Source organism: Lingula anatina, chromosome 1 (genome assembly GCF_051362555.1).
Source record: "Lingula anatina isolate TDL-2025a chromosome 1, LinAna3.0, whole genome shotgun sequence".
Classification (NCBI taxonomy): Eukaryota; Metazoa; Brachiopoda; class Lingulata; order Lingulida; family Lingulidae; genus Lingula; species Lingula anatina.
Genome location: NC_141767.1, coordinates 19,096,844 through 19,122,810, shown reverse-complemented (window position 1 = coordinate 19,122,810; position 25,967 = coordinate 19,096,844). Strand labels below are relative to the sequence as shown.

Below are 25,967 nucleotides of genomic sequence, written 5' to 3'. Positions count from 1 at the left end.
AAAAAGGTTTGAACGCAATCAAAAGGATCTACTTAAGAGCTACTTGGCATTCTTTGTCGTCACTGAACACGATTCCCTACTAGGCATAAACTGACAACTTTGAAACATGCAGTTAACTCATTTCCTGGTAGCTCTTCAGGAATGCCAAAAGTTTCCAGTTAAGGCTTTATATTTCAATTTCATATTTAATAGACCAGCGTAGTCAGGCCTACCCAACTACCAGACTCGGCACCTAAGGATCCTGAATTAACCGGTATATCGGACCACACTACCCGTTTTCAAGGTGTGTGTCAGATCGCATTTCGGAGTATCAGTCAGAACACCGACAGGATGAGCCCTGGCATGCTCTTCTGTCACTTTGATTGGATAGTAAACGATTGTCGTAAAATCGCTATATGATTTTAAAACCGGGCGCATAAATTTGAAAGCCACCTAAATGAACCTTAGACTGCCACATATATCTAATACAATGCAAAAAAGCCCTATCAAAAGTGGTTAAAACATTCAAACCGAATGTCGTAAAGTCCCCATATACCCCCATAGAGACAAAATATAGTACTCTAAAGTAAGAGTACAGTTTCAGGTTGTTCAGCCGAGCGTGGATGAACCCGCAGCCGTGCTACAAAATTTGTTCTGGGGTATGATACTCCGAAATGCGATCTGACACACACCTTGAAAACGGGTAGCGTGGATATACCGGTTAATTCAGGATCCTTAGGTGCCGAGTCTGGTAGTTGGGTAGGCCTGGTAGTTTTCACATAAGCATCTGACCCTCATTTCATTTCTTTTGGTTAGTAAATTTGTGCATTCACTTGTTAATATTTTCTTTAAAAAATAATAACACCAATAATTAAAGGAAGTATTGAGGTTGTATTTTTCGTTTCATCAAAGTATGTTACAAATTCTTCAAATAGTTATCAACAAATATTCATCAATATATATATTCAATGTCAATTGCAAATGACTGGGGTACTCGTTTTATATAAAACAAAAACAGAAAAGGGGTATAAATGAAAGGAGACAATATGTACAATAGTGAGACTAGTCCAATGACTTTGTGACCTAATATTGTGACAATGACAATATATATATATAACACAATGACAATGTATTACACAACTGATATTTGAAAAAAAAATCTGTTTAGAAATTACAATTGGCAAAGTAAACTTAGTAGAACTACTTTTTATGGTCCCCTGGAAGATTAAGTTTGAATTTTTACACCTATGACCTGACCATTTTGTTTAAATTTGTCTGGAAGGGACATATTTCACCTAGGCTGTACTAGCTAATAATGAAACTAAAATTACAGATACAAATGCTAAATGACAATGGATTACAACATACAGATGAAGAGTTACCAAAAATCATGGAAAAACTGATAATCTAACTGAAGCCAGCAACTTACAGATCAAAACCATTCAAGAAATATGTGCTTCTACACTTGCCAGTAAAAACATTTCCTTATTTAGTCAAAATAGATTGTCTCAAAATTTATGTAATTGCTTATGTGTATTAACAATGGAAGTAAAATTTGGTAGTGTCAATCACAAAACGAAGAACAGTTATTCCAAATTTGCTTGTGCATTCCATACAAAATAAACTTTCAAGAAGACTGATACTTCTTTAAAATTCTGTCCCCTATTTTACCTTTTGGTGCAAAGTTTCTATAAAATGTCCTGCTTAAATTTCACCATCTATCACAATGTTTATACATTTACTTTGGGTTTCATTAGCCTGTTCCTATGATCTGTTCCAGTCAGTTTGAATTTTTCTCTCTTTCCTTGCATAGTCAGAATACTTAATATTGAGACTACTCAACAAGCTGCAATTCCTCTATGCCAAATTAAATTTAAAATTGATTCTATTAAAAACATCACTACTATTTAATTTATGTCAAGTAATATTGCATACTGCAATTAGTAATTGGGGGCACCTATAAAATAGCAAAAGCCCCTCTTGCATTGATAATTGTTCACACATCACAAAACATGCTTTCACATCATATACTATCATCTATTCATTGCAGGTATTACACACACTGCCACACTCTTCTTCAGACAAGAGACAGTTTCACAAGAATCTCATATTGGTGAGCTTAATCCTGAACATGATAACATTTCATTTAAATAGTGCCAGTGAAAGATCCTTCATTACAAACCAATACTTCACAATTGTGTTCAAGATCACACCTAATGCAATGCCATGGTCTGCATAGCACCTTAGCATATTTTCCATCAATAAGATGCTGATCAACTCAAATTACACTTTCAACTATACATATTTCTCATGGTCACCTATATTTAACACAGCCATCCCTATGCTAGCTTTCTTTAAATCTACATGCAAGAAATGGACCATGGGCCTCTAAAAATTATAGAACAGTCAAATGACAAAATACTGTCCATCTGCCTACTTTCCATTCTGTTATTACCAATTTTACTACTACAAATTATTGCACAAGCCAAAGTAAAAGCAATAGCTCAGTCAAGTGCATTGTGCATAGCACCTCTAGCAAAACATACAATCAAATACTAATAAAAGTGAGTCTTATTAAATATCCCAGACCACAGAGGTCTTGATATTTCAACCCCTGCCAGTGACCTGTTCTACACTCTGCATCAAAAAAAGGCATCTTCATTTTTGCACTAGCAATATCATGGTCCCCGAAATTGCACTCTAATGTGTACTGAGATCATCATTATGGCCTACATATGTGATGCTGTCTCTTCAAGGACTCTCATAGTCCCTGTTGTCCTGGAATGGAAGTCCTTCAAGGACTCTCCTCGTCACTGTTGTCCTACATGGAGCTCCTTCAAGGGCTCTCTTTGTCCCTGTTGTCTTTGAATGAAGTTAGCACCTGAGAGAATTTCCTTTTGTCTGTGGACATGCAAATTGTTTCTATGCACCTGAACAGTTTGCTGGCTGCTATGTTCTCTGGTAGCTTGGTAAGGAACTGTGCAAGGTGGATAAAATCCATGTTGAGCAAAATGTCTTCATACAGTTTCAGTATACCTGTAACAAAAATTTTACCACAATTACATAACATGTATCATATAAATCATGGTACCATTGACAGTATGTACAAGGCTTAATTTTCTTTCACTATTTTATTTATTAATTTCTGGCCGATTCATTTTAGTGACTGTGGAAATATGACAGCAGGGACCTTGTTTCACAAAATATCTTTAGCCCATATGTTGGCCTAAACTTTTACACCAACATTTTAGTCTACTTTGCTCTAAGATAAATCGATTATGCCAAATAAAATATATCGTGGAAGAAATTAATGCTGTTTTAGACAAAAGTTATTCTACCAAAGTGAACTTTTGCAGATTTAGTCCGATTTGAAACAGGCTAAAAGAATGGTCTGGAAATTTAGACCAACATTTTTGTCCAAAGTTCTATTGTTGATACAGGCCCTCCAATAGAAGAAGTCATATCACTCGGATTTAGTCACCCAATTAAACCCTGGAGAGAGACCTATGTGTACTGGCTTACCTAGTGCTGTCCTGAACAGGAACTCCTCTCCATCTCTGCAGAACACATCCCAGACACGACTGGCCACATCTAAGGGAAGGGACTTGCTGTACAGGGTAAATATCCTGGGGAACCAAGCATTACAAACTTATTCCATCAAATAATGATATTTTCAAGTGGAATAACAAAATTGTTATGTGATCATTTCCATACTCAACACACCATTCCAATTTAACAATTTCACACATTATCAAAATTGTAATTTACTGATTTTTTTGCCCATTTCTTAGTGAGCGATAACAAGGATATGGATGCAATGGTGACACATAAACGGCAAACTTACACAATATTAATCTTATCTTTACTCGTCTTACTTATGGTTGACCCCTTACTCCCCATACTTCACATAAGTGAAGCTAAACCAAGTATAAAAACCACAAAACCACAGACACAAAACTGACCCTTTAGAAGTTTCCACTTACCAGTCAATTATGTACAGGTCAGGGGTGAGGTTCTGGTTGTCAAAGTGAGAGTAGAGGGTGGGTAGATTCTCCTGGAAGAACACCTCATAGGCAGAGAAGTAGGCTTTCATCTGAAATGTGTAACAAGTATTACATGAAATCACAGTGTCATTTTGAGGTCTGAAAACCAAAGTTAATTTCTAGCAGAGTTACTCGTTACAAATTATCTTTTATTTCATCTCATTGCCAGTCATTTACTTTTAAACCAAATATTTACAAACAATTTTAAGCACAGCACTGATTTCAATACAACTCTGTTATTCATATTTTTTTTTTGTTCAAAATGCTAATATGAAACAAACAACAACAACTAGTGGATAACATGACCAATTATTCTATTTAGAATAAGTGATTTATTAAATTAATATTACCAGTCTTGTAGAAAGGAAATGCACTTACCACATTTTCATCAACTCTGAAGAAGGCCACTTGACATGGTTTATTGAGTAAGTTAGCAAAGCAGATGAAGGCATCGGCCACGTCCATGTTGAGAATTAACACTGCTGCCAGAAAGGACATGCCCTGGACCTGAATAAAAGCATAAAGTTCAGTGCAATGAGGAAATTAATATTTAAATTGGGATACTGAACATAGGGGTAGATGTTTTGATTCTATCTGAAATCCACTTTTGCCCTTAAATGTTTACTAGCAAAACTTCAGCATTTTACAAACCCAGCTAGAATAAAAATTTTGACCATGTTTAGTGGAAAAGACAAGTAGTATGAGGTCAGATACCATCAAGTTGACAAAAGATTTACTAACAATTCATCAATATTAGTAGTCCTCTTAACATGTAAATGGTCCATGGACCCTCACCCCAACTGTTAATTCCTTTGAACATGAACAGCACAATATGGAGCATTTATTGTGAGAAATCACTCCTACATCAAAGCCCAGGTTATAATTATACTACCACCCAAGGGTAAAATTCATCAAAAGTATTGGAAATGTTTCTAGGAAAAACCAGTCATTTCCAGCATACAGACAAAAACAATCTGACACTTCAAACATACAGACAAAAACAATCTGACACTTCAAACACAAATAGGTCTACAACTATTGTTATATGGTAACTCTAATGCAGCATAAGGAGTCGCCTCATATAGAAAAGATTTAAACCTCTACTGAATAGAAACAATACAAATAATTCCTAGAAATAACCAGTGAACATATTTTCCCAAATGAGCCACAGAAACGGAATATATCAACAGAGAAAAGTGAACTTACATAGCCTACATCAGGTCTGTAGCAGGCATATGCCCCCAGTAGACTATGTAAAAGGTCATGGTATGGACCACCCTTTTGGAATATACAGAGCTGAGGAAAAGTTCTGGACACATCCAACTTAATCAGTTCAACACTGGCTTCTTTGCAAGATGCTGGCTCTGAAATTTTGAAATAAAAAAATTAAACACAATCAGGTTATACTAACAAGAAACTTATTCCAAAACGTTCATACCATTTAATATTATGCCATTATTTTTCTAATATAATTTAATTCACTTTGAGTATTATTGAAAACTGATCCTGTTTCGGGTGTAATCAAGTTAAATTTCTTAGCTTTTAAGTATTATTTAGCTACATTAACCTGTACACATGTAGGAATGCCTAGATAACCTTAAGCAGCTTTGTTAAATGGATTATGTTCTGATAAAAATTATTCATTGTCAAATATTCATTAATACCTGTTGTACTTTCATTATCATCCCCAGTTTCTGCCATCAACCTAATCCTGTCCTTGGCTCTACTCACACAGATTTCATACAGTTCTGTAAAAAAACAATAGAAGCTTTTAGGGCTTGAAACTATTATCTTTGCATTTAAAAGCAAAAGTAACTATATCAATAAATATATTATTACTTTTATTGACAGCTTAAAGAGAAACGGATAATGGAAATGAGATTACTTCCCAGCAAACATTTTCTCTTGTCAAATTTTCATAAAAAAGGCAGTAAAATCTGACACTATCTTCAGGAAGAATATGGACAGGAAACCCTGTTGAGAGCACGCCCTTTTAACGCAGCCATTTAGAATTCAGAGGAAAGTGCCATTCTTGTGTGGGCCTCAGATAAAAGTGAATGTGCAGTGTTAACTTTCAGTCTGACATAAAATAATGATCAAATTTTCATTTTCAGTGACATACACTTGAAAATATGATAACCTTGAAACTTAAATCATTTATGTTGTTACAAAAGTGGCAGAATTGGATGTAAAATTGAAGACCTTTTATACATGAATTTTTTTTTTCCTTTTTGATTCTGTTATGTGAAGACCGGAGATATCAGTTTTCCAAAATAACAAATTTTCAAAAGGTTAAGCCAGAAAAATCTGCTCAATCAGGCATTGTATGAAGTCATGTATAGCCCACGTCTTCATCTCAAATAACAAACTGACATTTATTTCCTGTACATATCTGATGATTTCCCAAAATGTATGTTGTTGGATGTATGTGATTTGTGCTTTATAGTAAAACAACATTCATGACTTAAAATGATAAAACTGTGTGATGCCATAGCAACTGAAGTATCATTACCTATGGGTTTCTAGTAACAGTGTACATTGTTTAAATGAATAATGTAGAGGTACATGTGACCTTTTAGTGTAGAACAAGCATTTTGAATAGTGTAGTGTAGTGTAGTATAATATAGTATAGTCTAAACATTTAGTATAAACTAGATTCATAATAGACAACCCCTAGTATAAGCCTATGCCATTTTTATCAAAAATCTGTCAACAAAATACACAGGGATGGACTGCCACTGTGTGAAAAAGTCTGAAAATATACTGTGCGGTCCAGACAACCCCCCTCCCCCCATTTTTATTGCAGACCCAAAAAGTCAGAAATCCGAGGATAGTCAGAAAAATCTCATCCCTGAATACCTTGAGTGAGGTTGAGGTCATTCCCAATGGCTAACTTCCACAGTTTCCCACGCACACACGGAGGAACACCCTGCCACCATAGGTCACGGGCCTTCTTTGAATTTTTTCTGAAGAACAAAATATTATTATGAAATGCTCAATTTCAAACACTGATAAAACCACAATAATAGCAATGGTAATAGTTCATCATTTACATAACAGGAAATGAAACAATTTGACACTAACAAAAATACATTTACGATAATGACCGATTTTTTCAATGGGGAAAATTTTTGTAATCTTTAGAGAAATATATTTGTGTAGCATTTGTGGTGTGCTTACAGCACAGAAAAGAAATTAAGTGTAGCCTGCCTGTCACTTTGTTGCTACTACTCAATAAGAATGTTCTAATTTCAAGCATCTTTGATTTAAAAAAATACAGTATCTGTAAAATTCAAAATTTTCTTCCATTGAGAAGATTGAGTCATTATTGTAATTTTTTTTTTACACAAGTTTTCAGATAGAGTTATTAGGTTATAATAGTACATCTTGAAACAATATCCAAGCCCACACAATGTGCATGTGATGACCCATCTCTTACAAACAGTTAGGCAGAATTACCACCTACAAAGCTTTGTTTTCCTACCTATCTCACTCTGGTGAACACAAGTTTATCTAATCTGAACTCCAGGTCTATTGTTACATTACTATCTGTAACTGAATATCTCCCATGATAACAATGTAAATGTTTGTTTTACATTTCATAATCTGTAAATGTGCAGCCAGGGTTAACAAAATAAGGCTCCTGAAATCCCACTATTTTCCATATAAACATATCATCCTGAGTGGGTAATTTTTCTGGTGTGGTTAAAAAAATTCACCCAGAGAGCACAGAAAATTTTTCACAAACTTAGCCCAATGAATATATAGAATATGTTTAATATGTAATAAGTATGGGTCTAAAAAATTAGCCACATTTTTCTTGCTAAAAAACAGACCCAATATTTAATTTAATATTGTTGAACTAGTACTTAGGATTGATTTATTTGGCTCCAAGTAATAGTACAATTTAGTTTAAAAGTTTAGACCAATTATCAGGTTAAAGTTCTTTTGTGAAACTGACCCAAAGAAGAACTTAACTATGGTCGCATTTGGAACAGATGACTTACTGATCCACAGACTAAATGTGACAGACCTCACATCAAAGGAAGCCGTTTAATCCCTTGACGGTCTCTCCATCTCCACATGTCATTAAATGGATCAAATCTCGCCTCTGAGATTTAATTGCTAGGCCCCTGCAGGGACGGCACATGCGGAGGCGGGGAGACCATTAGGGGACTATCAGCAGCCACCTTTAAACTGGGTCGGCCATATATGATCCGCGGATCTGTAAGTCCGAGTCATCTGTTCTGAATGCGACCTATGTTTGTGGTTTACGTACAAATTATCCCAGTGAGGCAATATCTCTGTGTTCCAGACATGGACTGCTGCTGTCAGTTGTTCTTCCAGTTTCAACTGTTGCTGAAGTTGCTTCTTGCGCTGCTTTGCTTCCTTCAGTTCTGTAATTTTTCAAAACTTCAAATGAAACACATTACTTTGGTAATGCACCATCATTCCTGACCTGAATCTAAAATGCTGCTGCGAAATGCTTTTAACAATTTTTTTTTCATAGAAGTACACAAAATACATAAGTGCCATGGGGAAAATAAAATGCTATTGACATCAGTTAAAATGTTCCTAAGGTCAGCGTAAGCATGCTTGGTGAGCCAAATAAGCCTTCAACAATGAAATACAACCTAAAGACATGTGGTGTACTGAGGAAATGGGAGGCCATGTGTAACCTGGCCAGCCTTAACTGTTGATAGGAAAGCTTATGATAGATAAACCACTGAGGTGAATTTTACTGGAGCAAAGTTCTCACAACCTATTACAGCTCCATAAGAAGAAAGCTTCCAAACTAAGTACACAAATGTTTATCAATACTGAAAATTGAATGGGCCAATTTCAGGACAGAATTTTCTGAGACCAACCTTCTCCTGTTACCAGCTGTGGGTGTTTATAAAAATATAGACTGGCTGGGTTTGTGGAAGTAGGGAGTTTTAACTGAGTATATTTGTACAACATTGGGGATGACGGTTTACCCTTATGCAAGGAATTTCAGAAATGTTCACAAAAAATTCTTCAAACAATGGACAGTTGGCCACTGGCCATGTTGTACAATTTACAGGACGATATGTGTTGGGCAGATGTAATAATAATTTTTTTATATCAAAAAGAAGTACAGTGCACATTTCTGAAACTGGCAAGTGAACAATTAATATAACAGTGTATTCTTTATCAACTTAATTTACACTTTGATTCACCTGAATATAGAATTATAATTATTTTGCTGAATAAAAACTAACCTTTTTTCCTTGCAGCTTCCACCATAGCCTCATATTCCAGTCTGTGCTTTTGTTCCTCTTCAGGAGATTTGGCAGGGAGGTGTCTGGAAAATTCCAAAATACAATCCCTTAACTTAATTGAAAAAGATACCTTATCGATGCCTATTTTAATACTGCAATCCATAAAATAAATAAATAAATACCAACTTCAACATTAATGGACAAAATGTACATCAGTCTCACCATACTGTTGCCTATTACTGTTAATAAAAAATATCCAGGGATCTGATATTTTGTTGTGGCTATCATGATTATATAAAATGTCTTAAATGTTCATGCAGCATCAGCATTGTCTGACAGAAAATGGCTTTTGGAAGCTTTGGGGAATTGCAAATCTAAAATGTCTGGAATTTCTTTTTTTTTTCAGAGCAGGTGGAGGAGGGAGCAATTCTCATCAGAATGTGCCAATTGCATGTGCAGCTATCCACAGTATGCCTAGACAGAAATGGAAAAAAATCTTAAGGAAGAAACAAGGTTGGACAGAGGTTAAAAAGAGCCCCTAAACTTAAACAGGATCAGCCCTTCGTTAACACTTATTTCTTTTATCACATTATCTATAGGAAATGTAAGCTACTGATGTAATGGTACCAAGTTTAATACGACCTCACCTGTAAGACATTAATCACTATCCACGCCATATTTATTGATGTAATGCTATTTCTGTACAGCAAGCATTTTCATGTAGCATACATTATATCAAGAATGTACGATTATACATATCACTACATAGGAATTTGGAGAACCCAAGCATGTTAAAGAACAGCCAAGAAGACTAGCTTCAAAATAACTGGACACCAAATTGATTTTAAAACTGATATTAATTCTTAATAGCTGTCCACTGTTTAGATACCTGATCTTTTACATGCCATTATTACCTACCAAGTGGATTTACCCATATATTTTTTATGCAATTCAATTTAGATAAGCACTACATGAAGGACTTATAATCAATATCACAATCAATGAATTCGTTCATAATGTTATGCAATCTGATAATCACAAGGCCTTATTTGATATAATGTCACTGTTGATTACTGGTAGAACATTGGTGCCTGGGAATCAAGAGGGCCAGGGTGCATTCTTGACACTTCATACTATACGGGATGTGTATATAAAAAACAGACTATCCAGTAATTGCTAACAAGTAGGATATAAATACATATTCCAGGGATGGAAAGTTAACAGAAAATGCAAAGACTACAAAGAAAGTTCTACAAATATTTTTTTTTTTAAAAATCTGCTACTAAAAAGACTGTAAGACAGAGTGCTATCACTTAGTTGTATTTGAATTATAAATAAGTTAAACAATGAAAGCAAATGAAGACAGATGTTTAAAATACATTATTCTTCATCACTGCCTTGAAGAGAGGCCATGAACCCATTTCCAATATGGAATGTATAAAGAAGCACTACTTCAGTCTTGTATCTGTCATCTTGTAAAGAATGCGTATCAGATAAGAATCCTTAATTTGCAGAGTAGCGCTGCAACATCATAGGAAAACTTTTTATACAGATGCTATCATCATCTTACACTAGTATCAACCGCAACCATGCAGCTATAAAGTAAAACAACACCAGGGGTTTTAATTCTTAAGGAAAAACAATTACCTGAATTTTATACTTCAGCTAAAGGAGACTTATGTAAATTTGCCAATCAAATTTGATTTATAATTGATGTTAAGATAGATAGACTAGCACCCCTTGTTACTGAAGGCTAAGATTTGAAGGAGCTTATTAGTGCTAGTACAACTTCAGGTCCAGTGTGTGCCAGCCTTTTTTTCATTTTTAATGTGCCTATATGGAAGGTTTTAAATGAAGTAGCTGGCTCTGAAACATCTACTAGGTGATCCTTATTCCAGCTACTCATTCACTATACCCAAATAAGTATGGCACTTGATATCTTAAATTAGTGTAAATTACGGGAAAAAAAAGAGAATCATTGAGAAGTTAAAAAACCAGGTTAAATTTTATGTCAAATATATCTAAATTTATTCAAATTGGCTGCATTTATTCTTCATAATACAAAATGATGATACCATGCAACTATTATATTAATAGCATCACATCATAGCAAGATGTTGTTTTACATTACATCCATTCAACTTACATATTGTGTCTTGAAAACTTAAGAACCTAAATATATTTTTACAAAGCAGTAGCTAATATGTAGCACTACCAAGAAGACATGCTAAAGTGCATGCAGTTAAAAAGGTTTTTGAAAGCATCACGTCTATCAGGTTCAGATGTTTTTTCTCTGGGTACAGGTGTGCAGAGACAGATACTGTATCAATGTTATGTCAGCAATGCATGATGATTCAGTGCCATCACTGGGAGATGATTTCTAAAGGAACTACATTGTGGTGTGTTGCATAATGTTTCACAGCTAGCTTTTTTGCTCAGGGAACTGAATTTTAAACACCAGTTGCCCAACAACACAGCAATTAGTTGTGCCAATGCATGCTGGTGAAATTTTGTAGCCATTCAACCAAGCTGTGTGATCTGTACTCTGCTGTCCCCTGTATACACAATACAATGTAAGAAAACACAGATGATTATTTCTATATGCTATTGATTTTTCGAAAATTTTCTGTGGAGAATACATTAGCTTCCAAATTAATTGATTCCAATTTTCAAGGCAGAAAGCAATAGACATTCTCTGACAGAAAATGGGAAGCCAATTCCTCTAGGAAATAACCTTGGGCCACAAACAAAAGAAAACATCTCACTTTCCCAGAAAGAACCATAATTTGAACTGGTATTGCTGATCAACAACTAATAAAGACTTGTGTGTGTTTTTTTGTGTGAATGCTACATGGCATATTTTACTCACATTGGGCGATTCTCCAAGATTAGTGCTGTTGTAGAGGCAACTTCAATGTCCTTCCTGAGTCTCTCGGCTGGTTTATTATGCAGCAAGCGTTGACGTGCCTGGTACTCTGAAGAAATCTGCTGTGGATTTTTAGGCGAAGTCTCCTTAGGGGGGACTTTCCCAAACAACTTCCAGCCAGGTGCACTTTCCTGTACCACTGTTTCTTCTGATCGTTCTGATTGCTGCTTTGGTTTTCTGGAGAAAATACCCCTAAGAAAAGAGTAACAGAGAACATTTTTAAAAAACGACTTTATGACAAATTGAACTTCATGGAATCTTAAGATGGGGATAACAGTTCTTGTTATTTATTATTATTATTAACTTGTTTTCTGAAAATGTGTGAAGTTCTTGTAAATGTGCAGTGAAATTGAAGTAGCAAAAGCTAAAACATTACAACAAGAAAATGAAATAAAAACGTCATACTTATGTGTGTTGTTCTTTTGATGCAGCGGTAGGGATTTGGTAGGGATTTTAATATGGTAAGGTCTACCATTTAACTTCCCTTAGTTGGGATAACTATCTTTAACTTAACATAAAACTGACATTTGTTTCCACTAGGCTCACAATTCAGTTCAGCTTAAATTGTCATTAGCAGAGATTTACTGGACATTTAAGTGACATGTACCAAAGGACACAAGCATTTTTGTTATTATTTACTAATTTTGATTATATAATATATAATCAAAATTAGTAAATAATAACAAAAATAATATACACTTCAAATGTGGAATGATCCCCAAGAAAAATACATGACCTTCATATTCACTTTCTTATGTTTAAATAATTAAAGACCTACACCCTAGAACCCAAAAGAACAAAATACCATTTTTTTTTTCACAAAACTTACTTGTCATTCTTTTTAAAATCTACATGGAGAGCCACAAGTCCAAGCATTGTAAGAATATATTCATCAGCACTTCTCAACACCACAGGCTCTCTATCTTAAAATGACAGCCTTAGATGGACCATCCTACTACTAAGGAGCATGTTATTGAACAAGACAGGTGCAGCAGTATGGCTTACTCATGCTTCAAAGTACAGTGGCAAGGCACATCTAGTGACATAATTTGGAAGGAACGCCATAAAAATACAGGTTATCAAGAACTTGTGGATGTAACAAATGGCACTCATTTCAGCCCACATAGTCCATATTGCTAATAACAGGGAACCCTTTCAAACAAGTTTCAGTACTATTTGGGCTTGTTTTGGCATCATGTTCAAGTATGTGTTGACAATTCTCTTTGGAAATGTAAGAAATTTTATTTTTTTGATAATTTTATCATTTATGTTGTTAATTTCTTTATTTTTATTTTGTTGAAAATTATCAGCTTTTTTGTCATAAGAATTTTTATACTAGAGTGAACCAAGACTGTCATTATTTTTCAACATACTAGTTGTTCTAACTTACTGGCATTTTTACACACTTCATGGCATTTTTACACACTTCATATAAATTCATCTTTTTCAATGCTTGTTTATTAATATTATTAATAACCACACTTGATTTTAATTTGTTAAATTTCATTGTCAGATCATATTTATATTCATTTTATACTTTTTATTAAATATGACAATAAATTATTTACTTGTATAATAATTATTATAATAGACTTCATGATTTTGATTTGAAAAAGATAATCCTTAGATCGCATTCACAACGAGTTGAGCCAGGATTTACAAATCCTGGGGACTAAATATGGCGGACGTACATGAAAGAAAAACCGCCTAATCCTTTAATAGTCTCTCCGCCTCTCACACGCCTCCCCATGTGTCGTCCCAATGGAGCCGAGATTTTAATGACTGTCCCCCCGCAGGGACGACGTGTGGGGAGGCGTCACACTTCTCTTTCTGCTGTTAATACATGTACCTCATTAAGTTTTTATACTGATATATATTTCATCCTACAAAGCAGTTTGTTTTTTTTTTTTATAAAATTTAAAAATTAACCACATGCTCTACTGTCATCAGCTTACACATTGATACCACATTTTTGCAAGTCACAATCCCACAAATGGATCATTTCCAAATATTTCTGGAGTAAATCAAATATAAATGAGATGACATCATTAAACGCTGTTCAATATTCAATCATGGTTCACTATTGATACACTTGACGTCAATAACCGTAAGGTGATGGATCTTTAGTGACATTCAAACAACATGAGTGGGTGATGATTATACACCTAGGACAAGTGATATAATGGACAATGAAGCAACCATAGGAAACAGCTAGACTCTGTTTAAAAGAGAAAAAAACAGAAACCAGGAGAAAAAATCAACATAACCACATTACCAGAAAAAAGGATTGTTCTTTGTGTTTCATGCATAGGAAGTATGATAAATTTGCATGCTGGCACATAAAGCTATCTTAATTTGTTGGTTTCAGATACGCAATTTGTTGTCATCAACCGGCATGTCAATACCAGTGTGATATCAGAAAATAAAATGTTCACAAATGACCTTAATATACCAAAGCAATGAAAGGAAAACAATATATTTGATAACATAGAATTGCTTTGGTGAAAAGTCATTTGGATGAATAAGACCCCATTCCCATAGAGACGCCATCAGTCAACCCAAGTCTGCAGGGACTGTTGCTAAAAGCAATCAGCTTAACTGAATGATATTTTTCCTCTTGTTTCCAAGGTACTGTATTCATAAAATCACAAGCTTTTTTGTATCATGCTTAACGCCAGGAAGAGGCATGCCATTCAGTTAAGCTGACTGCAGTCAGCAAAAGTCCCCCAAGTTGCATTGTTCCACGTAGACTGATGGTGTCTATGGGAATGGGGCCTAAGAGTAAAGAATCTTGACTACAGCTCAAGACTTTTCCCAGAGAGTCGTCCAGCTGTCATTTGGACAGCCTCTGGCCTCTAAAGATGGCCTATATTTTCAACAACGGTTGGAAGGCTAAATGGAATTTTTGGGGAATGACGTTATATTTGTAGTTTTGGATCCCTGTAAATCGGTAAACAATTTACAGATCATCATTTTGGACTCCTTGTACAGCAACTCCTTAGGAAATCCCTGCTCCAGTTACATATCAAATTAACGTCAAATTCCTGAATACATGTTGTACAACTCACTGTGGAACATATTATTAAAATCCATTTTGAAGCAAGATGATCTAACAATCCTGGGCCAATGAACTCCCCCTTCCTTCTTTTGGCAATAAAATCCTCTGACAATTCTCAATCACTTACTTTCAAACTTTCTGTATTTTTACCCGTTTTATCTTTTTGTGAGAACAGTGCAATGAACTTACAAAACAGTATATGGAATACAGTTAATACTTTATTGCTAAATCTGCCAAAGTTGTTTTAGCCTGATAAAAAACAATTTCTATCTTGAGATATAAGTAATCATTACTAGTGGTACACATACTTCCTCAACAAACTCTGCACTTCAATGATATTATAGAAGATATAGTAATCTCTACTATCTCAATGAATTCCCCACTATATTCTAAAAGTATATGCAAATGGGCCCTTAGATAAATAGTTTTCTTTACAGCATCTGTGAAAAAAAGGTTATTTTTCAGCATAAGATCCTTCTAGGTGACTTTTTACAGTAACTAAAGCTCTCAGCATTGGCATGCCCACTGGTGTAAAGAAAATAACCATCATCATAACTCATTGCTGGCTAAAAGGGAAGCATCAACAACCTTGACCAGTCCTGTCTTCTACATAATAAATATGCTGGGAATGCAGTGGAAAGGCAATTTATTAAAACAAAAGATGGACTTTGGATCTGGTTACAGCTAAGAATGCATTTATTTGAAAGGAACACTACATAAACTATTCTGATGCATATCTCAACAGACAACAATATTCCAACCTAGACTCCACACTAATAATCCTAAAGGTAACCTTGATCATGATGGAGATTGTATCTGCTACGTATCAGCACTGTTGCAAGAGCCAAGTTGCAGTATTTGTATCAAAATCTATACACATAACGAAAACCTCATCATGCATGTGCATAAAATGCAGTGCTTTCCAATACCTGTTTGTCATTAATTGGGTCTGACAATTTATCAATAATATGTGTACATGCTATAATCTAATTGTTCTATTTAATTTCAATTGTAAATTCCTTGTGGAGAAGATTCCTCTGGTTGCTTTTGTATTTACATATCCCAATCCTTCAGTAAGATTTAGAATTTCTCCAAACACCATATACGGAGTGCCTCTCAAAATGAACCCTAAATGTTAGGCTCCAGCAAACCTGCAAATCATTGTTTCATAAACCACAAACGTTTCAAAGACTGACACTAAAAATGATAAAGATATATTTGACTCTGCCATCCCAACCTTGAACACTCTTACAGACATGCTGAAAACTTTTCAGAACTGCCGGACATTCGGACCGGCAGTGATGAAAACTTTGCCGGACCGAATGGACTTTTGCCGGACCGAAAATGTCCATTCAATAATGGAAACGTTTTGTTTGCATAGTAGTACACAGAAGTAACTCTTGTAAATACATATTCAGTAATACTATTAAATAATTTGGACATGTTGTAAATTAAAAAAAAACAAAAACACACACTTGTGAAGCACTGCTTTATTGTTGTACTCATTTCACAAGTTCCAGGGTTCATACAGGCCTTTAGAAGAGCTTGATTTTGTTTCTTCCTTTGAAAGTCCTTGAATTTCACACTTAGTCCTTTGTCCTTTCATTCAATAGTGCACGTACGGCTTAAAGAAATTCATCATATATTTCACATCCCTGTCATAAATTTAGGTTAATTATAAATTTTATCATGATCAATTTCTCAAAAAAATTAATATTGTTTCAAATTGAAATGAATTTGATAAAAAATTAAATGAAAAAAACTCATTTCCACTGTTCAACAGTAGCAAAATTTGCTCTTGGTCAATTTCTCCTTTCCTTGAAAATAATTTGCAAATTTTGATGCTACACAAACAGTAAAGATTGTAGTCCGAATGGGAGTGCCAATGCATGAAACATGCTAGCCACTTCACTGTATCTGTCTCATCTGCATGGAAACGAACGGCTTCCTGGTCAGGACTCGACGATATCATAATCTAAAATAATAAAAATGTACATACTGATAATATGAAAACTGTAACTGGTACTGGTAACAGGTATCGCGTTTATGCTTACGGGATATTTAAAATCTGTGAACCATTATGTTCATACACCACGGATCGAGTTTTTTCGGTAGGTTCGAGGAAGCGACCGAACTGTCAAACTTTTTTTACGTAAAACGTCGCAATGCGGAAGGCACTGCCGCGTATTAGCTGAATGCAAACGAAAGTACCCATTAGTTAAATATCGTTACAATCACCATTGATTACGCATAATATTCAGTCCTATAATTCTGAAATCGTTTTTACTGAGTGAATCGGGTGACCTCATTTCCATGTAGGCTAGGCCTACTATCAATTGACGCTTTTTTCTACCTAAAAGAACGAATAACGATGTATACGTACCTTCGAAGGTCAGGCGTCATTATCCTTGGTTCCTATATGAATAATTGTTCTTGAGAAAGGAGTCAGGCGTCCAAGTTAAGCAGTAAACATTTTTTCCTGCATGTTTACGTGCTTGGCAGCGTGGACCGCCCTCTTGATAGCTGTCTGTGTGTCGCGGCCAACATACCAATGACCGGGGCGCGTAATTATCGAGAGCAGGGGGATTCCCCATGGGGAAGAACCCATTCGTTTGAGAGAGGGATAATACGATTGGCTAGCGTACTTTGTAAGTGAATGTGACCGAAATGTGGTCACTTTTACGTGTCACTAGATTAGTAAATGGAAGAAAAAATGATGTGGATTTTATATAATTTTATTTCTGAAGCACATCGAACGCTAACTGTTAATTCAAAATGGCGGCTCTTAAAACTCTTGTCGGTCCTTTGGACCGACAAAGTACAATATTTTACCGGTCCAGACAAATTTTGCCGGTCATGACCGATCGGACCGACAGTTTCAGCATGTCTGTCTTATTATTTATCTGTGCCCTAATGACATGTACAAAAATAAATATCTGACATTCAAGCAAATGAAAAAAGTATCCTTTTATGAAGTAATGTCCATCTTGGGGACTGCAGGCTTGCGAAAATAAGATTGATGTTTTGGCATAAATATGTGTACATGCCCTACAGAAATCCCATCACGTGTCCCTACATTATTTCATCAGGGTGTATCATCAATCAGCATGCAGGCCAAGCAGACATGATGTTCTATATATTTTATACTTTGTACTGCAGCAATTTACTATGTAAATACTGTGTCACATTATGAAAATAAAGACCAAGCATGACAAGACCATGTGATCTACATGGAAAGGAGAGTGTTCATGGTCCAAGTCTTCATTTTTTCCACGTCAAGGGTATTTTTATTTAGCAAACATACAATTCCAATTTTGACATTTTACCTGTGTTTTCAATGATGCACACGAGCTTTTTTATTACTTAACAATACCACACACTTCAAAGTCCTTAGAAAGTATTTGTTGTTTGTGTTTTTGATCAGATCTAGCGATAGCGTGCTAGCTATGTAGACAATGGCAAAAAAGCGGGTTCACCTGGTGTGAAATGCTGTATACAATTTTGAGTCATCCTTCAATGCTGAAACCAGCATATCTGATCTAGGAAAAAACCCAAAGAGCAAAGTGCAATGAATTTCCTTCAAGCTTGTTGATGACTACTCCAAAGGGAATTTTCACATTCATTTCTCACTGAACAAAAAGCTACTTCTTAATAATGGTAAACTGAAACATGTTGACCCAGTAGACAACTCTCGGGGAGCTTGTTTTGTGATTTGAGTAAACAAAATTTATCATTCTTTACTTTCCCTTTTAATAAAAACTCTCTTCCTGGTTTTAATGGAAAGGGAAGGAACCTTGTCTAAATGCACCACACAGCACGCATGTTTATCTGAAGAGGGGAAAGTAACACCCTGGGTTTCAGAGGTCATTGATAATGGGATTAAATTTCCAGTGATCTCCAATGAAAATTTTGAAACTCAGGGTGGGATATCTGGATAAAATCAGAATTATGCTTTCCCTGAAAGAGGGGGAGGGGGCAAACTGTAAAAAGGCCAGAAAAATGAAGGCAAATGTGAATACATAGACAAAAACCTGCTTGAAGAACTGTCTATAGATTTCTATCTACTCTCAAGTCAAGCCATACATTTGAAGAGGTCTGTGCACCAATCATTACAGAAGCTTTAAAAGAGTATGACTGAGATAATATGCTACATAACATCTCCTTCAGAACCACCTAGTCTAGGATATTATGCAACTTGTCCTACATTAAAAGTATCATCAACAGAGAAGCTAATGTCCTAAGGCAAAGATGTCATTAAATTTGTAACTTAATCTTACAGGCTTTGGAGCTCTCATTTTCCTTGCAAGACTGGCTTATCTAACTGGACTGAAAAGATCTTGCACAATATTTCTGCACAAAGACTACACCTATACTCTCTAATTTGACTGATGTGGAAATTAGGAATACGGGGTGTACACCTCCATCTAATAACATTCAACATACACTTGGACAGATGGGCAAAGAAAACTGTCCTCCAAGTATTTGGAAAATCCATTTAATGCACCAGTGCCTTTGAATAATCCCTTTTTAACTTCATACAACAAAGGTGTAGGGTCACATCAACAGTACACGGCAAAGTCAGTTACACAAATTATTATGACAATTGTATCATCAACTTGTATAACATTTATATATTTTTTCCTTTATAATACTCAAAATGTTTCTCTGAGAGTACAAACTTCACACACTTCATTAATAATTAATCAATGCATCAGAAAGAAAGAGCTTTCGGCAATTTTTTTCACACAAACTTATCTTTGTGTACTAGGTTTAAACCAAATTTATGGTTTACTTATAAATTCTAGTTAACAATTAACTTCAGAAATAGCTCTAACTTATTATCTTAAGGATGAAACTGTTTCATATGCCACTGTAAACAATCTTATTATGGTCAATATACTGCAAAGATATTGATTTTACAGTAGTTCTATAGACTTGACTTAAATATCACAAGCAAGCTGCAGATACTTTCAAAATTATAGGACAGGGTGCAATTATTCTAACAATATACAATGCCTTTATCAAGAAGGGGATCTGTCAAATTTACATCTATTTTAACGGAGGGTGGAGGTTGTGTGGGGTTTGGTGGGATGGGATGGTTAAAAGGCATCTAACAATGTCACTGATAACAGCACAAGAAATCAACCGCAAATAAAATCAGAAAATTTACTCCTTCCTGATGCAGTTGGGCTCATACTTTATGTTTTAATCAATGCAACTCAAATGCAATGGCAAAGGCAATACATTTGAGACATTTTTGCATTAATTTATGATAATAGCAAAACATCTTTATTACAATGAAAAAAGTTTGGAGGTAAACAAAGTATACCTGGTGAAAAAACTGCCCAATCCTAGGCCCCTTCTCTTTGGCTTGGCTCCTTTGCTTATATCAATTCCACTATCTTGGGATGTGTTTCGGGTTTTCTCATACGAGTTCCTAGCATGCAAGTTTATGTCCATAAAACCAGCCTCATCAGTATCAACGATGCTGGCACCTTGAAAGCCATGTGCATCTTCACAGATGGATGAGAAATCGGTCCCTGTGCCAGTGCTGAGACTAGATAAACTGGAGAATGAAGCTGCATCTGCTTTGAAAAGGGAATTGTAAGCAGTGTCCCTGTCCAATGTAGAGTCTGGGCTGGTTTCCATTTGATCAACCACTTCCGAATCACAGGTAATAGTCGACAGGGTATCAGACAATACCTCATTGGTTTGTTGGAGAAGACATGAATCTTCTAACTGAAGTTCAGATAGACCCATTTTGCTTTCATTCTCCACATGACTACTTACAAACTTTTCTTCTTTCTTGCCATTTTGATCACAGTGGGTCGCAGGAGTTGGTGTGCACTTTATGGCATTATTATTATTTACAGTCAGGAGCTGTCTGGTTTGAGGTATGTAAACAAGTGGAATTGTCTCTAACACAGCAGACAATCTACTACTACCTTGGTTAATTTTTAATATACATTCACCTAGCTTTGGACTTTGTCCATCATGTGATGTTTTTAGTAAATCATTGCCAAACTCCTTGGTGTTGGAACATTCAAGTTTGTTCAGTCTGTTTTGTAAATCTATCAAATTGACACAACTCCCATGGACACAGTCTTCTTTCCCGTGTCCGCAGTCCCCTCCACTGCTTTGCCAGTCTGTGTCAGACAAATTTGGCAAACTATGGGAATGTTCCTGGTTCAGATTAATAGTTTGGAGTAGCATTTCTGTCGTTTGTTTACCTTCGGCGGTTATCTGTTTATCAGAACCCAAAGCACCTGCACCTAGCCTCCTGTTGACAAAAGGTTTCCTATTATTCTGGGCCTTTAAAAGCTCAACGTTGTCATCATTAGAAAACAGTGAGAGTGTTTGAACGGTTTCTTCCTGGTCTTCAGTTGAAAGCAGCGCCCAGGCATCTGCAGAATTTGACGAAGTCACATTCATTCCTCGCAGTGACAGGTCATTACCTCGACATCTCGGTCTCCCATCTCGCGGCCAAATACCGTCTGACTGGGAACGTTGAAGCTCCCTTTGACTCCCATCCCCTACTTCAGTTGGGGAAAGACGCATTCCCTATATGACCCCCGTTGTCATTAAACCATTCTCCTTACGAAGTGTACTCAATCAAGGAAGTTTTTATGGAATGTTTCCCAACATCATTGTCACTACCGCTTGACACCCAAAGGTCAGCTGTTATGAATCAGTTATGCATGTATGAGATCAATTTCCCATGATGCATTTGTGAAAGTATACCATGTGACTAGTAAAATCAAAATATAAATGGATATAGAAATCAAAATAAGTTAATCACACAACATTTAATACTGCTAAATGCAAATTTTATCAAGGAATGTAAATCATTTCATTTTTGACTAAAAATATTAATTTTACCCGTGATGCTCTTTAAGTCCCGCCATTTTAAAATGTGCAAACTGGCATCCGGTACGACAGCAACACTGCCACCGCAAGGAAGCATTTGGTGTATTTTTATAAAAATGTGACCTAGTGATCAGTGTGATTGCAATCGATGCATCAACCGACTTATCTTTTTGATTTGTTACACGCCTCTAGGTAGGTAGGTGAACCGCTACACTCAGAATTATCGAGTGGTTTCACTTAAATTAAGCCTTGGCAAGTTTCAACTCGACCTTTTTGAAGCCAGTTTCGATTATAAAAGAGTCGACATTTTAATAGGAAAAACTGAATTTCAGCTAAACTTTTCTAATAGGAGTTTGTTCAAGACTGGTCACCGGAGTAGTCTGTATCAGGAAATGGAATGTCATTTCCAAAATGACTTCTGTAATCATGTAAAATTTCTTTGTTTAGTGTAATGATCTCTACTGCGTAAAGAACCAACGCTCGGCTGTCACCTTGATTGGTTAGAAATCGATTGCCATAAAATTGCTACATGATTTGTAAAATTTGGTGCATAAAGTAAGAAAACCTCATAAACCTTATTGTTTGTAAATCCCACTCAGACTGGAGATTCACGATAAATGTTTATGAAGTCTTCGTCCTTTACAGTTTTTCACAAGCTTTATTCTCAATATGTGGCATAATATGACTCGATTACAGATTGACAGAATAACAACATGGATCCCCGTAATATCAAATGTAGACAGTCACTGAAGCAGAAAAGAATGCAAGAAGAAAAAGACAATGGTGCTGAGGAAGATGAAGATTCTGAAAATGATGTAATCTATACATTTTGTTGTATACTGAAATTTACTGACTTCTCTAAGAGACCTGATATATATATATCTATAATGAAAGAAGACATTTAAGTTGGTTGTTGAAGGTCACTACATGTTTTAAAAATGCTTTTTTACAAGGGATAGTTACATGTTACTCTTTTATTTCAAATGAATCAGATCCTCACAAATAAGTAGTGTTAGCAGGTACAGTTAATCCTTGACAACTTTATTGAAATGAGATAATGATATGTTGTGTGAAGATTTTGCATGGAAGCACTTTTTTTGCATTCTCTTGTTTATTCATTGAAGCATATGTGGAAATTTTAGATGGAAATAGTTATGATAAGGGAATCACCCTTGGATCGCAGTGGAAGATTGTCCAGAAGAGGCAAGGCAATTGATAGGAAAAAATTGGTTGACCAGGAACTGCAAGGTAACATCATAATTCAGTAGCAAATAAGACTAATAAAAATTGAAGACACATCGACTGAAATTTTTTTTGGATGTCTTGGAGGTATATTCAATGTTATTACTGGTATACATATCAGAAGAAGATTAGAGATGGAGTATATCAGGTTGATCTTGTTTCTGTATATCTTTAAAAAAGTATGAGTGTTATCTTGAACAGTGACAAACTGAATAAATATATTCTGTCATAATTATTTTCAGCATGCGGTATTGATGCAGATAACCTGGAAGAGGATGAAAAAGAAGAAATGATTGTATGCAGTATTGAAACTTTATTTTGATAAAACAAATTTTGTTTTCAATTCAGAAAAAGAATGTTGACAAAATTATTTAGTAATCAGACAGTCATAAAGATCTAAGAAATTTTTGTTTTATGACACCTATGTTTAGTTGGAAGTACATAAAAAATATTCCACTTGCAATGTACACATTAATTTATTTGTGTTTTTTATATTTATTTATTTAATTTTTTTGTAGAAAGCATTGCGTATGTCCAAGCAGCAAGCAGCTAAAGAGGAAAAGTACAGAGAACATGTAAGAGACCAAAAAATGAAAGTAGTAAGCCATCTAAATGCCAACATTAGTGTGCAAGAGTCTCAGTCACTTGAAGAAGGTGGTGAAAAAGATTCGAAGCAGTGCAAGTCTACTGAGTCTGCTCAAAAACAAGAGCAAACATTGGGAGCAAGGAGAAGTAATAGAAAAATAATGCAAGTTTCACAAATCCAGGTCTCAGAGTCTAAACAAAAGGATGATGTAGAGGAAGAAGACATTGTGATGGAAAAAATTGTTCCAACAAGGACTGTCTCAAGGCTTTCCAAGAAAATTATAGCAAAGGAAATGAATATAAGTGCTTCCACAGCTATAAAGCAAACACAGGGTAATACTCCAACTTCACAAGAGAAATTAGAAAAGGATGATGGTGATGATGATGATGATGATGCCACACAGCCCATGGACCTAGAGGACCTCTCCCCTGATTTATTTTCAACACAACAGGATGACCAGCAGGTATACTATATGACAGTAAGACAGGCTTCTTTTACCCTGCTTAAAAATGAAATGGAATTTTAAAAAGGATTTATCAAAAAAGAAAAAAAAAAGATCAAAGGAGCTTGTGAATATTGATGTTTTAGGTTATTTTGTGTAGCCTACTGATGCACATGATAATTTTTCAATGTGGAAAGTAAAAAACTACTTATAATATGAAACTAAAGGCAAACTTGTGGATATCAAAATGTATCTGAAAATACAACAAACTTTTGTCGTACTATAGGAACTTTACAAAGATGCTGTGAGAGAGACATTTTTTATGTTATGACTGTGAACTTTATATTTTACTTAGATTGGAGGTGAGATAAAGTCTGTTCCAGAGAGTGATGAAGAAACCTTGCCACCTAGCCCGAGTCCAAGGGGAACTGTGGAGAATGTAAATACATCTGAGACACAGGAATATAACAGGTTTGGGGGCCATATTAGATCTTGATGAAAACAAGGAGACTGTAGATAAACAAAGATAGAAGAATGAAAAAAAATGTCTGAAACCGTTTGATATATTGATGGAATTTCTGCAATAAGATTACAGAAGAGGTGCAAAATTTAATTCAATAACTAACATGGTAATAATGTGATAGAGTATATTTTCATGAAAATAAGTGATAACAAATATTTATGTTTCTTATATAGTCAAGTGTGTCCCAAGGAAGATGGTGATACTAAGGCGCAGCCAAGAAAGAGGAAATCAGATGATTCTGATCAGCAGAAAGCTGCAAAGATTTGTCGAGGAGAGGAGACCTTTAGCTTTAGGCCTCACTCATCTGAGGTAGGCTGCATAAGATAATTATCAAACTTTTTACTTTCAAAATGATGCAAAGTTTTGAAAGAAAAAAATTAAGACAAGTTGTGCAATGTATATCTTAAAATTTTGATTCATCAGCATGTCTTAAATGTGTCATTTTATTATTTTCTTATAGGTATCTAGTGGAACATACAGTCCAAGTGAAAGTCAGGAAACCCCAACACCTTCCCCTGTGACTGTGAAATTAGTAAATCAAAAGTAAGAGATGTTTAGTATAATTTCTTTATGAATTCTCTTTTAAAATTGTCAAGTTCAAAATATATTTGCTTTAAAGGTATGTAAGACTGAAACATTGTGAAAAAAGGGAAACAGAAAATTAATACTATTTTTCATCATATTTCAGAAGTCTCAAAAGAAAGGTAAGTTACGTTTTTATGAATAATAATTTTTCAGAGTTCAGTTACTGGTAATAGTTAAATGAATATTGAATAAGTGTCTAAGTTTTTCTAAATGCTTAGTTATATTTGTTAAATGCTTGTAAAAGTAAGGTGATAAAAGAAAAAAAAAGCTAAAATGCTGTTACTGAAATATTGGATTCTTTTTCAGCTTCTGTATAAAGGGCCATCCTATTTTGCACCAGTAGGTGTAGATCCCTTTACTTATACAAAAGTCATCGTGCAGTTGTTTGATCAATATAGAGTACTGTTGCGAGAATCCCAGCACAACTTGACTGAACAGTTGTCTTGGGGCAAGCCTGTTGAAGTAGGTAGACA

At 35.2% G+C, this 25,967-nt stretch overlaps 2 protein-coding genes and 1 long non-coding RNA gene across 7 annotated transcripts; 1 reads left to right on the top strand and 2 right to left on the bottom strand.

Moving 5' to 3' along the window:
• Positions 1 to 850: 850 nt before the first annotated feature.
• LOC106177465 (TBC1 domain family member 12) lies at positions 851 to 21,940 on the bottom strand. Of its 2 annotated transcripts, none has more exons than XM_013560232.2 (11): positions 20,579 to 21,940; positions 12,135 to 12,383; positions 9,266 to 9,348; positions 8,302 to 8,419; positions 6,882 to 6,988; positions 5,687 to 5,770; positions 5,229 to 5,386; positions 4,401 to 4,529; positions 3,963 to 4,072; positions 3,502 to 3,605; positions 851 to 3,015 (listed from the first exon to the last, which is right to left on the bottom strand). In XM_013560232.2, exons 1-11 carry the CDS (start codon positions 21,805 to 21,807, stop codon positions 2,816 to 2,818), a joined length of 2,571 nt encoding a protein of 856 aa, XP_013415686.2. In that variant the 5' UTR covers positions 21,808 to 21,940; the 3' UTR covers positions 851 to 2,815. The 2 variants fall into 2 exon arrangements, with proteins under 2 accessions (XP_013415686.2, XP_013415687.1); XM_013560233.2 differs by lacking the exon at positions 20,579 to 21,940 and adding an exon at positions 13,021 to 13,191.
• On the bottom strand, positions 16,725 to 20,570 carry LOC147764062 (uncharacterized). The gene is made up of 2 exons (XR_015334119.1): positions 17,633 to 20,570; positions 16,725 to 17,224 (listed from the first exon to the last, which is right to left on the bottom strand). It is a non-coding gene; the product is annotated as an uncharacterized LOC147764062 (long non-coding RNA).
• A 194-nt stretch (positions 21,941 to 22,134) lies between the features above and the next one.
• On the top strand, positions 22,135 to 25,964 carry LOC147764061 (uncharacterized). 4 transcript variants are annotated; one of them, XM_087012031.1, is made up of 9 exons: positions 22,135 to 22,308; positions 22,813 to 22,931; positions 23,259 to 23,364; positions 23,601 to 23,653; positions 23,877 to 24,407; positions 24,742 to 24,857; positions 25,083 to 25,218; positions 25,370 to 25,452; positions 25,801 to 25,964. In XM_087012031.1, exons 2-9 carry the CDS (start codon positions 22,830 to 22,832, stop codon positions 25,835 to 25,837), a joined length of 1,164 nt encoding a protein of 387 aa, XP_086868157.1. In that variant the 5' UTR covers positions 22,135 to 22,308; positions 22,813 to 22,829; the 3' UTR covers positions 25,838 to 25,964. The 4 variants fall into 4 exon arrangements, with proteins under 4 accessions (XP_086868157.1, XP_086868140.1, XP_086868145.1 ...); XM_087012014.1 differs by lacking the exon at positions 25,801 to 25,964 and adding an exon at positions 25,598 to 25,679; XM_087012019.1 differs by lacking the exon at positions 25,801 to 25,964 and adding an exon at positions 25,598 to 25,679 and having other exon boundaries at positions 22,142 to 22,312.
• Positions 25,965 to 25,967: the final 3 nt, after the last annotated feature.